The 17685-nt window shown below is 40.5% G+C and overlaps 1 protein-coding gene across 2 annotated transcripts in view; it reads left to right on the plus strand.

Annotated features, from left to right (window-relative positions):
- The first annotated feature begins 3866 nt into the window (after positions 1–3866).
- Positions 3867–17685, plus strand: part of HNRNPLL (heterogeneous nuclear ribonucleoprotein L like) — a 37989-nt gene continuing 24170 nt past the window's right edge. The window contains exons 1-2 of one of the 2 annotated variants that reach the window (XM_032352935.1): positions 3867–4474; positions 14527–14645. In XM_032352935.1, the coding sequence (XP_032208826.1) occupies positions 4286–4474; positions 14527–14645 (308 nt within the window). In that variant the 5' untranslated portion in view covers positions 3867–4285. The remainder of the gene's footprint in view (positions 4475–14526; positions 14646–17685) is intronic. The other variant, XM_032352934.1, reaches the window with a different exon arrangement.

A 17685-nucleotide genomic window follows, 5' to 3' on the forward strand; every position in this document is an offset into this window, starting at 1 on the left:
TGTCTAAAGTACTCTCAATTCACAGGAGTTAGAAGTGGAAATAACGTGTTATTTCTAAGACTAAGTGGCTATCAGTGATAATAAGAGTCTGAATTTTACCTGTTATTATTTGGTAGATGAGCTAGTCCTCTAAGGTAAATCTATTTTATTTTTGCTGATTTATCATAAGTTGTTATCATTATTTTTTTAAAGAGGCCAAACATGGTGGCAGTTGTAGCCCCAAACAAAGCAAGGTGCAAGACAGTCATGCCTGAAAGAATACCGCTGTGGTTACACTTGACTACACTTGACTAATAGTGCGCAGGGCACTTCCTACACCGTGCATCCTCTTGGAACCGTGGCTTCTTTGCACAACAAACCCAATGCAGATCAAATTAAAAGGGCTAGCTTGGGTACAGCACCATGGTGCCCTTTCTTGGGGGATCTCTATGGAACATAGAAGTGGTACCATCACAGATATCCCCTGGATTTGACAAAGTTTCATAGGAACTAATTGATTTGTCTCTGAAGGGACTTTGTTCACATGAAACAGGTCTTAATTAAAACACACCTTTATGGTTCCAGTCCTTTGGAAATGTGGCTCACATTGTGGTGTGCATAAGGGTTTTAATCATCTGATTTTGTAAGAGCTAGGGCAGGAAACAGTTTTGTATATTCAGTGAAGTAGCCACAATATTGGGGATTGAGTCTGGGTGTGAAAAGTTAATAATCTGTATTTCCAGTTGTTCAAATTATGCATCCATCACAAAATAGAGACACTTTTCTAATGATTTCTGAGCCTTTTTATAGAAATTAAATTTAAAAATGAACATGAAAACAAAAAAGCTAATAAAATAAAAAAAGCTAATAAAATTTCCTTATACCAATGAAAATGGTGAAAACTATATTCACCCCTTTCTGCATAAGCCCTGGTAGAAATAGCGAATAAATTTGTATCATGATAAGTGACTAGAAGACCTGTGTTTGTGGCAGTAAAAATAAAACAATAATTAAATCATTCTTCTTGATGAAGAATATTAGCTCTGGAATCAGATGGCTTGGATTCTGATTCTGACTCTGGTTTACTTTGTCTCTAGGTCAGGTCCTTAATCCTTTTTGGATTGTTTCTTTTAATTTTACAGTGGGCACAGTAACAATAATGCCTATTAGATGGCTTCTGTCAGAATTTGCTGACATGACCCATATAGCGGTTAGCACAGTGCCTGGCACAGTGTGAATTGCTTTTATCACATGTATATTTATATGTGCGGTTTCCTCAATTAAAAAAAAAATTATTTGACAGAGATAACAAGTAGGCGGAGAGACAGGCAGAGAGAGAGGAGGAAGCAGGCTCCCCAGTGAGCAGAGACCCTGATGGGGGGCTCTATCCCAGGATCCTGGGATCATGACCTGAGCTGAGGGCAGAGGCTTTAACCTACTGAGCCACCCAGGTGCCCTTGTTTCCCCAATTTGAGTGCAAACTTTGAGAACCCAGGGACCATCTCATACAGTTTTCTGGTCCCTTCATCACCTAGCACACTATGTTAAAAATTACAGAGTCAGCCCTGGACTGGACCTGTATCCCACTCTAATAGAGCCCCTGAGTTTGTGGCGATGGTAGTTCTTGGCCATTTCTGACCCTAATCAAGAGCAGCCAAACCAATCAAGCATTCAATCAGCCAGAGGCCTGAGGCTATATGTAGTGCAACAGAAATTCCAGATGGTCGTGGCATTTAGGAGCTGTTTCTGGGTTTCTTAGGCATTTCTGGCTACTGGGTGGTATATAATTTCTTAATCTCATCTAAGTTAAACCATGCAGAGTATAATTTATGCCCTTCTTCTCTTACTCTTCTCATGGTAGAGTAATGAGCTGGCTAACATTTTTCTTATCAAAAGACTTAACGTCTCTGAACAACTTATCAGCAATAAGCTCACAGATAACCCGTGGTCGGTGTACTGATCTATCTCCTTTAAACATGCTTTCCACATTTTACTTCTTCAGTTTTTTTATTGAACAATTTGGTTGAGCTATCCCAAAAAAGAACTAAGTTTCATACTTTGATAAATAGAATAAACTTTATCAAAGTTACCTACCTTCTGTTTGTAAACACTGAGTATAGCGACAAGGTTCAGCAAGGCTGGGTTTCCTTAAGGAGTAATGTGAGAATCACATATTAATCTGGTATAATCTAGGAGTTGGAGGTAGGCTTTGAGAATTTAGCATTTTCACTATCACTCTAAAACATTTGGAAAGTTTGAATAAGGCCTTCCTTCTGGCTCTTCTCCTTCTTCCCAGTGCTCTGCCAGTAATGTTTCCTCAAGTAGCTGGCACTACAGCTCCCTCGTTGATATTTCTTTTGTCCATTTCCATTCTATCTTAATTTAAAAAATAAATTTCCAAAAATTTTTTAGTTCTATTTTGTCAGTGTACACTTGCAGCTGCACACAAATTTGATTATAAGTCACTGCGGTGCTGTGAAAAGCTTGCAATTTTTCCCCCCAAATGACAGGCAGTGTAAATTATGAAGTACAAAATAGTGTATGTTAAAGTACTGCCAGCAATAAATAAAAATTGCTTTTTTGGAAGAAATGACTTTGGAAATGAGGAAGAACGAGGGGGGAGGAGGAAAGAGTCCATACAGGAAAGAGCCACATTTAGAGGAGCGTCTGAAGGATAAAGACGAAGGATAGAGTTAAGGCATCTTGATCCCTGGAAACACTTAAGGCATCTACATCCTAGGCAGTCCTCCAAGGGTTAAGTCACAGAGGGTAGTTAGGTTGGGTTAGATTTGCTAGTTTCTTTCCTAATAAGATACTGGAACTTTACTTCCCAAGCACGGATCCTTCAGCAGTGTTGACTACCTAACTTGTGCCAGAGATCTGCACAGGAACTGGATTTGCAGAGGTGAAAAAGAGCACAGTTCGTCTTCTAGCGTTTCTGGTCTTTAAAACAGAACACCCTTAAGAGGTAAGCGTAAAGGGACCTGCTGGAAAAAGAGAAAGCAACTAGAAGCTTGGAAGAGTCCTCAGGGCACCACGGAGGAAGTGAGTTGTGGTCTGAAGGGCAAACTGAATTTCGATCGGCTTTTGTATCTTCCGAAAATAAATGATGATGTGAAATGAACAGATCCTCCCGAAAGGAAAGGGTTGGGATGAAGGATGACGTATTATATGGATGATTTAAAAACACATTTAACTGGAGCAGAAACTTACACAAACCAGTCCCCTGTAACTGGCGGGAAAGAGGGGTCTAGAGGGCAAACTAGACTGGCTAGTGCTGACTGATCAAACTGACATTCCTCCGCGTGCAGCGTCTTCTTCAGACTTGCACCTTGCTAAATGGAAATCTTGACTGCTATTCTCGAAAATCCAGTTTGAGGGGGTGGGGGAGAGGGCACCCACTTTCATTAGATTTTGCACAAAGCATAGGGAGACCCCTACTTGCATGGTTCCGAGCCCTTTTCTCCCCTCAACCTCTGTAGTTTTAAGGGTGGTGCGAGGTCTATCTGCAGGGATTTTAGAGGTTTTCCTCATCCTCTTGAAGAGAAGTAATAAAAGCATTTAAATTAGCGGGAGGGCGGTTAACACCCGCAGCCCTGGCTCCACTGCACGCCTCGTCACCCGCTGGGGTTCACTCGGCGCCTGCCTTCGGCTGAGTCCCAACAGCGCTAACGGCCGCCGGGCAGCAACGGCTCCCGGGCAGCGCGCGGCGAGCGTTGGGCGCTCGGGACTCGCAGGCCAGCGGCGAGTTCACCAGGCGCAGGGAGGGGGACGAGGCCGAGCCGTGGGCGGCTCTTGACGAACAGCCTTTCCGGCCAATTGGAAGCCCGGTCGACTTTTCCCCCTGCCAATAGGGAGCAGGACCCAGGCTGAGGGGCGCTTCCCGCGGGCTGCGGCTGGATTCGATCCTCCGCGGCGGCGGCTAAGGCGGGGGCGGAGGCTCGGCCTGGGCGGCGGGGAGCGGATTAGGGGAGGAGGGAAGACCGGAAGCCACGGTCGCGTCCCCATCCTTAGATTCGCTTCCCCGGGTTGGGAGCGGAGACGGAGGAGGAGGGACAGGCTGAATGTTGGCTCCGTAATAAAGGGGAGCGGTTGCTCCGGAGCTTCCTCCCGGGGCGCCCCCCTCATCCCGGCCCGCTCCCTGCACCCACCCGGCTCCTGGGCGCCTGGCCCCCGAGGCCGGCCCGGCAGCGCAGATCTTCGCTGAAGACACTCGGCCAGTGGCGGGGACTGGCCGGCGGCGTCCGAGGCCCGCGCCCCGCCGCCACCCCCACCCGCTTGCCCGCCGGTCTCTCCGGCCGCCGCCATGTCCTCCTCCTCATCCTCTCCCAGGGAGACGTACGAGGAGGATCGCGAGTACGAGAGCCAGGCCAAGCGCCTCAAGACCGAGGAAGGGGAGATCGACTACTCCGCCGAGGAAGGCGAGAACCGCCGGGAACCGACGCCCCGGGGCGGGGGCGATGGCGGCGGCGGCGGTCGGAGCTTCTCACAGCCGGTAACAAAGCGCGGCGCCCCGTCCCCTGTGCCTGGCGGCTCCCCGGGAAGCAGGGCCCGGCGGCGGGGACTCGGCCCCGGGGCCTTCCGCGCGCCCAGTTTCCCCCCCGGCTGCTGCGCTGACCCAGTCGGGAAGCGCCGGCTCCTCTCTTCAGAGCCTTTATTCTTTGCCCTACCTGTTTCCCGCATCCCAACCGGGAACCCGGCTCCGGCCTGGCTGCAGGCCCCGCGTGCGAGTCGTTTGCCGGCCCTGAACTTGGGGAGGGTATCCGGGCGGGGGCGGTGGGGCGGCGTTGCTTCCGCTCCGGGTGGGCTTTGGGGCGCGATTAGCTCTTTGTTACTTTAACTCCTCCGGCGGCTGGCCGGCGTCGGGACGACCCTTTCTCTCCCTTCTGCCCCTGTGCCCGCAGCATCCGCGCGCCGGTCTCGGTCACAGGACGGTTGCGTGGGTTCCGCCGGGGTCTCTCTCCATCTGGGTCCCGGGCAGAGCTGTAACCGAATGACCTATTGGGCTCTGCGCGCACACCCTAGTTCCCCTGAAGGTTTAATTTCAAAATTTTTTTACTCTTGGCAGACATGGGGTGCATGCTTTGCTTAGCCAGGTTTAAGATCGTTGCTCAGTATAGATTTTAGGTCTTCGATCCCCCCAAAAAAAGTGTTTGGTAGTTGTTAACACCATCCTTATTTTCAGGTAAAACAGATCTTACCAGATTTGCCCCACGAAAGGAGGAACTGAACTCGGAACTGCATTAAACACACATTCTTACATTCTTGTTGCTCTTATCAGAAATGTTAGGTGGAGGCAGAAGGAATGTGAAAATCGTCTTACCCCACAGCAAGCAGTGGTAACTCAGCTTAAGTGCGTGGAGACTTTGAGGAAACGAAGCAAAGCAAAAGTTTTTGCCCTTTTTTGGTGCACTTAAGATGTCTTAATGGCTTAGATGTCGGTTAAACATTTATCACATTTTAATTGTGATTTTTTTTAAAAGAAGCTTTATCTGAAGTTTGAGAAATTATACACATATATTCTACTCAGAATGTTTTTCATCATTTTATAAGAGGCACATTATAAGCCTTTTAGCTGTTGTTTGAATTTTTATGTGAAAAATTCTGGTCAGTAGTCCCCAGTGTTAGAGTTTCCAAATATGAAACAGTGACACACAGGTTTCAACACATTAGAAAAAAGGAACTTTTTCTTCCTCAAAATAAGTGTTTCCTTGTGGCTAGATATGGCTTTTGATTTTTTGTGCCTAGGTATTTAGAATACTCAAAATGTGGCTTGAACATGTGAATAAAGGAAATGCATGTTTTCTTAAAGTTTCAGTTCAAAACCAGTTCCCCTGTGGAATTTGGAAGCAGGAATATAATAACTGATATTTTAGATGGAGCCGATGGATCAGTGTATTTCTTTTGCCAGAAGTCTTGAGTTTTTTGTGTAGTAGCATGAAATGTTTTAAGTGTTTTGGAAAGATACTTTAATTTTTTATGAAAATTTTTTCTTTGAAAAATAGATTTGGTATTAAGACAGTGGTATTATTTTGGATGTTGGGAAGAAAATAATACCGAATTAATATATCTAGAGTGAATTGTATCTGGCAGTGGAAATAGCACTGGGCAGGGCTTAGAGAGAGTCAGAAGTCTTAGCTAGCATACGATCCGTGTGCCTTTGGGGAAGTCCCTTAATTACTATTCTTGAGTTCATTTAGTCTGTAAAATATAAAAGTTGAACCTTTCCATACCTGAAGTTGTAGTTTGGTGATTAATGTAATGCAGCTTTTAAATTACCCAGGCAGAAACTAATACCTGCAGATTTTAGTTATAAATTCTAATTTTTGTTTATTTTACTGTTGTTTTGTTTCTTAGGAGATAGTGAATTGCTTTTATTTAACTGTAGAATCAATACTGCACTGTCAATTTTAATGAAGTTTTATTTTTCCCGTTTTTAAACCTTTTTATTCATGTAAATTGTGGTGCTATTTTGAAATTATTGCAGCTGTGGAAACCTGCACATAATAAAATTTTATTAGGATAGGCATTCCCTGGATAGAAGTTTAATGTCTAGTGCGTCATCAGGCAGAAATATGGTAATTCATCTAACTGAAATGGGTTTGGCTCAACCTCAGTTGTCCTCCAGTCCAGCCAGGGAAGAAAATACCTTGTGGTCAAACTGTTAAACAACAGTAAATGCAGGTTAGGTACAATGATAAGCAATCTTTTCAATTCCAGTTGGAGGTTTGTAAGGTGCAAAGGAAGACTTCAAAGATTTACATTATTTAGCTTCAGATAATTAAGTTCCCACTAGTGCTTTAATAATATATTAATTAGATTTAAAGACAATAGTGAGTGTTTAGGAAAAGCAGTGTTGGGGTGCCTGGGTGGCACAGTCAGTTAAGCATCTGAGCTATTGATTTCTGCCCAGGTCCTGATCTCAAGGTCGTGAGATCGAGCCCCACCTTGGCCTCTGAGCTGGCAGTCTACTTGTCCCTCTTCCTTTGCTCCTCCCCTCTTGCGTACTCTTGTCAAATCTTTAAAAAAAAAAAAAAAAAAAAAAAAGGAAATCAGTGTTTTTACAGATGCTCCTATTTAAAAATGAGTTGATGATTGTGAATGGTCATGATGTGTTAAGGTGCATGGAGAAATGAGTTAGGAAAAAAAGAAATGAGGTGGTAGGTTGGATATGAGAAATAAGACAGTCTTCAAATTTATGGCTTCTGGCACTTAATTTGAAGATCAAAAATTCCTAGAGTGTTCAGATTCATTGGGCTGCATTGTTGAACAAAGCTGGATTATGGAGGTTTGTGATGTATTATACATTTAGTTATTCTGAGTGGTTGTCTTAAATTTAGCAGTCAGGACCTTCAGGATCATATTAATGGTAAATTTTGTATCTACTTATTTTTAAGAAAGCAGCTTGACTCCCAAATATTGGAGTTTTACTTGGCAAAACCAATTGAGGAATTAAATGGGGAGGTTATATAGAAATAATCTGCTTTTTAAAAGACTGGCATCAATAAAGATTTATGGAGCGCTAATTCATTTTGGAGACTTTCAAGTTTTTCTTTTATTCTTTTCTGCTAGTGACTCAAGAGGCAAATCAGATTGTTAAAATGGTTTGTTTGCTGATGTGGTGAAAATTTAAGTTTCTCAACTTTTAATAAATGGACTTACAAAATTGCAAAATGCCAAGATAAAAATGTAGATCCTAGGATTTCCTAATGATATATATTAGGTAGAGAATCTAGTTTGAATTTAAGACACACACCTATACTTTAAGGATCTGAATTACAGAGATGTATAGGAATATTATGATGGCTTATTGGATGAATATAGGATGGGAGATGAGATGAGGTCACTTTGTTAGCTAGCTCCCATAGGAAAAGTTTAGAGGCTGACAGCATAGTAACTATACTCTGGGTAATAAAAAAGTTAAAGTGTGTGTTCCCTGGAGGTAAGTGCCAGCGTCTTGAGGCTTCTATAGCAATAATGTTCTCTGTCTCCTTTAGCTAAGGTATTCCAGTAGAGTGAGGTGAGGATTTTCTGGCTTGGTATTAGGGAAAAAGTGAAAAATATTAGGTTTTACTATCTTTTGGTTTTAATAATTGACTATATTTCTTTGTGTTAGTACATACAGTTGAAAGAGCTCTTAGTAGAACCATAAGCCAACCAAGGCAGGTTTCTTGGATCTGCTACCAGTATGCTTTGTGACTTAACATCTCTGGAACTCAACTATCTCATGAGGAGGTTAGATTAGATGAACACTGTGATCTCTTAACTGTTCAAAAAACAATGCTTGAGACCCTTTATGTGCTGGCTGCTGTTCTCAGTGATGAAGATATAAAAGTTAAAAATTCCATATCTAAGAATCTGTGATTCATTTAGCGCTTTTTTTGCCTGTATGAATTGAAAACAAGTTTGAAAGCTTGTAGTTGCAGCCACAGCAACAATTCAGGTGAGCTTAAGCAATACAAAAAGTGGCAGACAGAGGTAGGGAATTTATTGGCCCATGTCCCTGAGAAAGCCAAGTTGTGGCAGTAGTAGGCATGGCTGGGTCTAGGGATTTAGATGATGTCACTGAGACTTGCTTCTGTATGCCCCGTTTCTTCTATGTATTTATAAAGCTAGACTTACATTCTTACAGCTAGCAAATAGAGAACACTCTTCTTCCCAGTGTCCATATATATATCTATATATATATATCCCTTTTTTTTTTAAAGATTTTATTTATTTATTTGACAGAGATCACAAGTAGGCAGAGAGGCAGGCAGAGAGAGAGGAAGGGAAGCAGGCTCCCTGCTGAGCAGAGAGCTCGATGCGGTGCTTGATCCCAGGACTCTGAGCTGAAGGCAGAGGCTTAACCCACTGAGCCACTGAGGCGCCCCCATATATATCCCTTCTGATCAGCACTTTTTATCTTCTCTCTCCCGGCAGTTAATCACTGGGCTGCTTCTGTGTGCATGACTGTGTGGTTGAGAATACCAGTGGGACAACAGCGTTCAAGACGCACAAGCGTGCATGTGTCCATGTGTCCGTGCATGTGTGTTTAACCAGAAGAAGGGGAAGAAGGGGGCGCCTGGGTGGCTCAGTGGGTTAAAGCCTCTGCCTTCGGCTTGGGTCATAATCTCGGGGTCCTGGGATCGAGCCCCACATTGGGCTCTCAGCTGGGAGCCTGCTTCCCCCTCTCTCTCTGCCTGCCTCTCTGCCTACTTGTGATATCTCTCTGTTAAATAAATAAATAAAATCTTTAAAAAAAAAAAGGAAGGGAAAAGGGGTTCTGGGTGGCCAAAACCAAATAATTTCTACTACATGAGCAAAAAAGCAAAGATTTTTTAAGAAAGTTATTTGAAGCATATGGCTGTTCTTTTTAATTTTTGTTATGTCATCAGATGTACCTAAAAATATTAAATAAGAAAATTAAAGGGTTTCCCATATTTTGGATCTGCTCTATTATTTCTTAAAAAAAAAAAAAAGGAAGAGAGAAATGGGTGCCTAGGCGGCTCAGTCGGTTAAGTGTCCAACTCTTGATTTTGGCTCAGATCATCATTTCAGGGTGGTAGGATCAAGCCCCTGTTGGGCTCCCTGCGGGGCATGTAGCCTGCTTAAGATCCCCCCTCCCTGCTTGTCTCCCATGTTTCTCCCTCTCTAAAAAAAGAAAGAAAAAAAGAGCAAGTAAAGAGATGTGATTGTTTAATAAAAATCATGTAGTGCAGCTGCCCCCTTAAAACTCCTTTGTCCTTGATTTGTATGAACTATCCAAATAAAAGGGATAGCTTAGTATCTAGAAATACTGTATTCATTTCTTGGTATAATGTTGATAAATTCGTTCTTCCTTTTTTTTTTTTTTTTAAAGATTTATTTATTTATTTATTTATTTGACAGAGAGAGAGAGAGAGAGTTATCACAAGTAGGCAGAGAGGCAGGCAGAGAGAGGGGGAAGCAGGCTCCCCGCTGAGCAGAGAGCCTGATGTGGGACTTGATCCCAGGACCCCGAGATCATGACCTGAGCCGAAGGCAGAGGCTTCAACCCACTGAGCCACCCAGATGCCCCCCTTTTTAAAAAAGATTTATTTATTTATTTGACAGAGGGAGAGAGAATTCTTTCTTTAATGTTGATAAATTCTAATTCTAAGAGGCATCCAGAGAATGATTACCAGAATGGAAAAGACACTTTAAATCTCATTATAAGAGGAATGACAGAAGAATCTGGGCTGTTCAGCCTGACGGGTATATTTAAGTGTGGTGTGAGCAATCATTACAAATAATTGGAAGGTTATCATGTAGAAGAAGGAAATGTAGATAAGGGTAGGTGGCACCATTTAATATTTCTTGAACCATTGCTAAATAACTACATTTCTCACTGTGCTACACATTTTATATCAGTATATTGTATATTTATTTACAGTAATCTTAACGTGATACGGATTTTTTTAAATAGTGAAACTGAAGCTTGGCAAAGTATTTAGCCTAAGATCAATGAGCCAGTAAGTGTCCAGATTCCAATGCTGATCTGACTTCAAAGGCTATTTTGGATACAAAACGACAGAGAGGGTGATTTGGATGCATATTAGCAAGAATTTTCTAAAAATATAATGGATTGTCTCATGAGTAGATGGTTTCCTGTCATTGGAGGTATGTAAGGAGAAGCTGGATAATCACTTGGCAGTGGTTCTGTGTCTGGTGCTGGCAAATGAATTACTGAGTTTGAGGTAGGAGTTATTTTTTTTTTAAGATTTTATTTATTTATTTGACAGACAGAGATCACAAGTAGTCAGAGAGGCAGGCAGAAGGTGAGGGACAAGCAGGCTCTCCGTGGAGTAGGGAGCCGATGTGGGACTCAATCCCAGAACCCTGGGATCATGACCTGAGCTGAAGGCACCGAGCTACCCAGGCACCCGAGGTTGGACTTTTTTAATCCTGTAGTTATAAGAGGGCAGAAGAAGGTTGTTCAGTTGCTGTTGAGCATGTGTTGGGCATGGAGATGCTGGGAAAACAAAAAAGCCTAGTAAGGACATTGTGCTTGGCTTTACTGGTTTACAGTTGTTGCTTTACTATGTGAAGAGGCATTAATGGGCCCTTCTTATTTTTCTCAGATAGAAGCTTCATTTATACTCTACTGAGCTTCCCTTCTCTTCAGAAGAGCGTGCTCTTTAATCAACAATAGTCAAAATTCACACTTAAAGTTGTTGTTATTAGAGTTGGTCCTTCAGATAGCCTTTAAGGGGCTGGGAGTTTGGAGTGGTTATAACTAGACTGGTCTACAGCCTGTAAAGGGGACCAGAGAATGCCTCCATTATAGTTGACAAAGTTTGCATAAGGAAGGGATAGAGTAATTAAAAAAGAAAAAAAAGTGTATGTAAAATGAAGGCATGCCTTTATTTGCTGAGTGCTCACGTGGAATATTGTTTTTAGTCTGAAATAGATCAGGATGGAGCCTAGATAACTACATAATTAGAAATGGAATTTGGGCTTCTGTATGAGAAAGGATTGGGTGGCTCAGTTGGTTGGACGACTGCCTTCGGCTCAGGTCATGATCCCGGAGTCCCGGGATCGAGTCCCGCATTGGGCTCCCAGCTCCATGGGGAGTCTGCTTCTCCCTCTGACCTTCTCCTAGCTCATGCTCTCTCTCACTGTCTCTCTCTCTCAAATAAATAAATAAAATCTTTAAAAAAAAAAAAAAAGAAACTTTTGAACTGGAGAAGACAAAGTGTTAATACATGCATGGGGTAAATAATACTACTGATTTATTCACCAATTAGTAGTTAGATGCATAGTATGATACTTCAAAAGAGGTAATTATAGGGTAAATAAAAGAAATTGTACAACTGATTTCAGATTTCTCACCACCAGTATATAGGATAGGTAGAGATAAGAAAATACTGATTTGAGAAAAGTTTTAGGGGGCGTCAGGTGGCTTAGTTAAGCATCTGACTCTTGATTTTGCCTTGGGTCATGGTTGAGCCCCAGTGTTGGGCTTTGCGCTGGGCGTGGAGCCTGCTTAAGAATCTTGCTCGTCTTTCTCTTCCCCCTTCCCCTGCTTGTGCACACTTGCTCTCTCGTTCTCCAAACCAAAAAAAACCCCAAAAAAATCCCCCCCAGAACTTTTAATATTTGGGGCAAAGGGGGTGGTAAAAATATTGTTTGAAAAGATATCATTAGTATATCAGTTTTATATTTGGAAACAACCCTGGGGGGTTTTCTTTTATTTTCACAGAAAGGATGAAAAAAATTTAAGTTCAAGAAAAGGGGCTGTAATACAAAGATGAGAGAAATATCAAGGTAGATAAACTCATGAATGGCAGATTCACTGAGTGGGTATTAGGGAAATAACAAGGGGGACAGAATATGTTTTCTGCCTTGAAGTTGAGATAATTGTATCTTCTAAGTAGCATAGTGTTTACATTTAATAGCTTTTAGCTTCTGAAGAATGACTTACATTTTGAACTGTTCCATTTAGGAAATAAAATTAAATAATAATATATTAACATAAGGTATTTTTGAGGGATTAAAAAAAATTGGTCCTAGAATCCATTTCTTTGAGAGAAGACCAATTTGAAAAATGGTCATTCTTTTAAGCATTGTATTCAAGATAATGAATATCCATGATGGGAAGGGAGGTAGATATATTCAGCTGACTGGCAGTGTTTTATTTTTTAAACTGAGCGGTGAGTTAATGACTGTTTATATTGTTCTTCATACCTTATTGTAGGCCTTAAGTATTACATAATAAAATAATTTGCCAACTTTTTACTCAATTACATATGTCCTTCACCTAGATTAATCAGTTTTTAACATTTTGCCATTTGGGATTTCATCTCCATATGTTTATATCTATATTTATATACATTTTCCCCCTAAACTATGGAAGTAAGTTGCATATATCATGACGATCCATCCCTAAATATCCCAGCTTTCCTAAAAATAAGGATATTCATGGGGCGCCTGGGTGGCTCAGTCGGTTAAGCCTCTGCCTTTGGCTCAGGTCATGATCTCAGTGTCCTGGGATCAAGCCCCACATCAGGCTCAGGCTCTGCTCAGCAGGGAGCCTCCCCCCGCCACTTGTGATCTCTTGTCTCTGTCAAATAAATAAATAAATAAAATCTTTAGGGGAAAAAAAGAATAAGGATATTCTTTTCACATAAACATTACCATTATAATGGTATACCTAAGACAGTAGTTATAATGCCTAATATAATATCCTGTCTGTATTTAAATTTCTCCAGTTATCCCTAAGATGTCTTTTATACCAGTTTTTACTATTATAAAGATTTAAGTATTGCCTTTGGTTGTTGTCTCTCTTTAGTCTTAAGCTAAAATCTTCCACTATTTTCTTATACTAACTTTTTGAAGAGTCTTGGCCAATGTAGTTTTCTTCTGTACGTTTACCTTCACCAGCTGATTTCTAAGGATAGCAAAGATGACTTATTTCTTGAAGTTAATTGTTGTCTCATTATTTTTAGAGTGAAACTTATTATTTAAACTTTAAATATATGTTCCAAATTAAGTTTTCAGGTATGATTTAGAGCTCTTTTCCTGCATTGCTCTTCAGTTATATTTAGTAGCTTAAGGATGATAATGCACATTTGGTTGTTGAGTTTTACTTAGGCAGAGTCTCATTTGTTAAGGTTGTTAATGGAGTGTTTGGTTACATGGTGTACAATCAGAATGATTCATTTCAAACTTAGTGGCATGTAATGAATATCTGCTTGACCATAGAAAAGACTTAGCATAAGCAATTCAAATGACATTCCAAGTATTGAATTAGTATTTGCAGAGGACTGAATTTATTTGTTGAATTTGACAATAGTGTGAGAATAGTCACATGGTTACTTTATATATTTAAATTAGCTCTTTTCTTTAAGCCATGCTGTAATTTTTTAAGTTATAAAGTAAATAGTAAAAAGACGCTTTTAAAATAGCCAAAGAGATTTAATTTTCTTAAAATGATTCTTAAGTTTTAAAGCTAAAACATTTGTGCTTTTAGATTAGTCTGCTTGTAGGAGGAAAAAAACCTTTAATAGATTTTTTTGGTGTATATGTACAAACATATAGTGGGGGGCTCTCTGCTCGGTGAGGATCCTTTTTCTTTCTCTCCCCTGTATGCTGCTCTGCCTGCCTGTGTTCTCTCTGTCAAATAAATTAAAATTTTTTTTTTTAATATTTTATTTATTTTTTCGACAGAGAGATCACAAGTAGGCAGAGAGGCAGGCAGAGAGAGAGGAAGAGAAGCAGGCCCCCTGCCAAGCAGAGAGCCCGATGCGGGGCTCGATCCCAAGACCCTGGGATCACGACCCGAGCTGAAGGCAGAGGCTTCAACCCACTGAGCCACCCAGGCGCCCCAAATAAATTAAAATCTTAAAAAAAGAAAAAAATCAAAATTTTCATGCCGAACATTTAATTGATGATTTTTTTTTTCAGGTCCTTTTGCTAACTTGTGAATGCAATTTGGTTTGGGGTTTTGTTTGTTTCTTTTCTTGCTTTTTAATGCAGGATTGAATTGACCAAAGATGCAATTCAGATTTTGAAAGTTTTTAACTATAAATTATTTTCTTTTGCTAGGAGGCAGGTGGAAGTCATCACAAAGTTTCTGTTTCACCTGTTGTCCATGTTCGAGGACTCTGTGAATCTGTGGTGGAAGCAGACCTTGTAGAGGCTCTGGAGAAATTTGGGACAATATGGTAAGGCTCATAGGGACTTCATACAGATTGAAAACAGTATGGTAAAAGCCTTGATGTTTAAGTATATATTGGTGTCATAGTATATATTGTTTGCCTGTGATTGTATTTGTTTAGAACCTTTGTATTTCTTTTAAACCTCTTAGTTTTAACCTTCTGGGATGATGCATGGATGTATTTTTGTGGATCCATGATCACCTTTCACTCCTCAGCCAGGTTGTGTGTGAAATAGATTACAGCACCTTTCATCTGATTTTCAAATGAGTCCATGATTCCTTGTTAAACACTGCTTTAATGTTTAAATGAGTTGATTACACCCTTCATCTTTAGAATTTTAAGTAGTGGTGCTTAAAAACTGATTTTTGGTTGTTTATTTTGAAATATTTAAGAATTAATTGGTAAGTAAAAGGGGGTAGGTAGATTAAGGGTAGGCATTATTTGTGTAGGTTTGTGTTGTTGAGTTCTTATGCAGACCCCGAGCAATCAGTGTTTAATCCTAGTTTGTTTTATTTTGTGTTTTGTATTCACTCAGGCTCCTCCTTTCACTTCCCACAGCTGCTGTATGCTTAAGAATATTGACTTAAGTGAAAACATAATCAGAAAAGTGAACTTGCTGCCAAAAATAGACACTCAAAAATTCTAATTATTTTTGGAGTATGCCCGGCTGTTGTTCTCTTCTTAGTATGGGTAGTCTGGAGTTGATTTTATTATTTTTTCCTTGGTGACTATATTTGGGGTTTTGGTTATAGGCATCAGGCACAGACTAAGTTAAAATATACAAACAGCAAAGAAATTTCAGTATATTTGCTGAGATTGTTTGATTGCTTGATTGCTTCAAACTTATAAAAATTTATGTGGAGTTCCGAGTTTTGAAAGGATGCATAAATAGATGGTGAGAGAGTGATTAGAGATGTCCGACAGGAATCGTTGCTTCAAAGGAGCAGTAATAGTAGTGTTAAGTGACACCTTCCATCATGGCGTCTTTTTTATTAATTTTCTTGATGACCTTATAGAGAGGTGGATGACTTGGCGAACCTGTTATCCTCAACTTAATGAACCTCAGAAACCACAGTTACATATTGTTTATTCTTGGAGGTATGAATTGGCAATCTACACAGCAGAAGAAAGCCCATTTCTTAAAGTGTCATTAAGATGATTATCATTTGTTAGTCATTTGAAGTGGATATTGGAAGTTAAGTTTTTGTCTTGGAGCTTCATTTATTGAAGCAGACCTTTAGCCTTATTTAGACCTTGCATGTTAGTGCTAGGCTAGCCCTATGGATTGCATTGTCTCATGAAGTTAGAAAGAGATGGCTATTTCTGGTTTATTCTCCCCCCCCTTTTTTAAAAAAATATTAGGCTTTTAAAGTTACTTCCTTAAAGTGAAGAAATATTGAAGCAATATTAGAAAACCAGCTGATGAGCAAATACTGGTGGAAACTTTAGAGAAATAATAACTGTGTTGATACTTTGATGTTAACTATGACCATGACCTGAATGTTGGGCATTAAAGAAATAGGACTGTTTGTTGAAGTTGAATTATTTGAATCACTTTTGAGTGGCCTGTCTACTTTTAGCTGTATACTTTTTGATATTTAGTCCATGGTAAAGTGTTTTATATGTGAATATAATTCAGTGAATTTGCATAGTGCATAATTCTGCCCTCAGGATTTGTGGATAGAAAAGTGAAATAATTGGAACAAATTGGTATATAATTAGAAGTTTGATTGGCATAAATATGTGCCATAGGAGTTTTAACTGTATGAAGTGATCTTGAGTAAGAGGTGGCTGCTTTTAAAGCTGAAAGAACCTTGAATAGCCTCCAATGAGGAATAAGTGTTTTCCTTCAGAATGTTGCATATTAGAGTCTTTTTCTGTTTATTTCTTTAGTGGTGTGTGTGGGATTATGAATTACATAGAAACTGCTCATATTAAAAAGATGTGTCGCTAAATTCAACATGTAGTAAGTTTATACCTAAAAACTAGATGTGTAGGAAAGAAGTTTAGGAGCAATTACAATATGATGTTGGTTGTGTCAATTTAATGAAATTCTATATATTTTTTGTCTTTATTCTGTAGTGTATCCATGTATTAGGATCAAAAGAATGTTTAAAAATCTTTACTGAGTCTCTCTTCTTACCTTTCCCACTCCCATCAAAGGAGAGGATGCTAGGTATAATTAGCTGTATTGGTTTAAAATTTTATTTATTTTTTAAGACTTTATTTATCCATTTGACAGACAGAGACACAGCAGGAGAGGGAACACAAGCAGGGGGGGTAAGAGAGGGGAGAAGCAGGGTGGAGCAGGGAGCCTGGGACTACAGCTGGAGCTGAAGGCTGACACCCAGCTGAGCCACCCAGGCGCCCTGGTTTAAAACAAAACTTTTGGGACCTAATTTTCTTTTCTTTTCTTTCTTTCTTTTTTTTTTTTTTTTTAAGATTTTATTTATTTATTTGACAGAGAGAGATCACAAGTAGGCAGAGCAGCAGGCAGAGAGAGAGGGGGGAAGCAGGCTCCCTGCTGAGCAGAGAGCCCGATGTGAGGCTCTATCCCAGAATCCTGGGATCATGACATAAGTCAAAGGCAGAGGCTTAACCCACTGAGCCACCCAGGTGCCCCCGGACCTAATTTTCATTTAAAAATTTGTAAATGTATTTTCATTTATAAGTTGAAAGCACTGACCCTACTATGTCCCTTAGTCCCGTTGTCTATTTTTTTTCTTTCCTTTGGTCTTCCAGTCTCCTTCATATTAGTGCTTTTAAACATTTCTTATAAATTATGTGCCAGGCAGTTTAGATGCATTCTGAAATGTCTGAAACATTCTAATTTCCCCTTTATCTTCATGTAATGACACTTTTTAACTTTTTTTTTTTTTAAAGATTTTATTTATTTATTTGACACAGAGAGAGATCACAAGTAGGCAGAGAGGCAGGCAGAGAGAGGGGGAAGCAGGCTCACCGCTGAGCAGAGAGCCAGACGGCGGGGCTATCCCAGGACCCCAAGATCACGACCCGAGCCGAAGGCAGAGGCTCAACCCACTAA

The sequence above is a fragment of the Mustela erminea genome, chromosome 7, assembly GCF_009829155.1.
Source record: "Mustela erminea isolate mMusErm1 chromosome 7, mMusErm1.Pri, whole genome shotgun sequence".
NCBI lineage: Eukaryota > Metazoa > Chordata > Mammalia > Carnivora > Mustelidae > Mustela > Mustela erminea.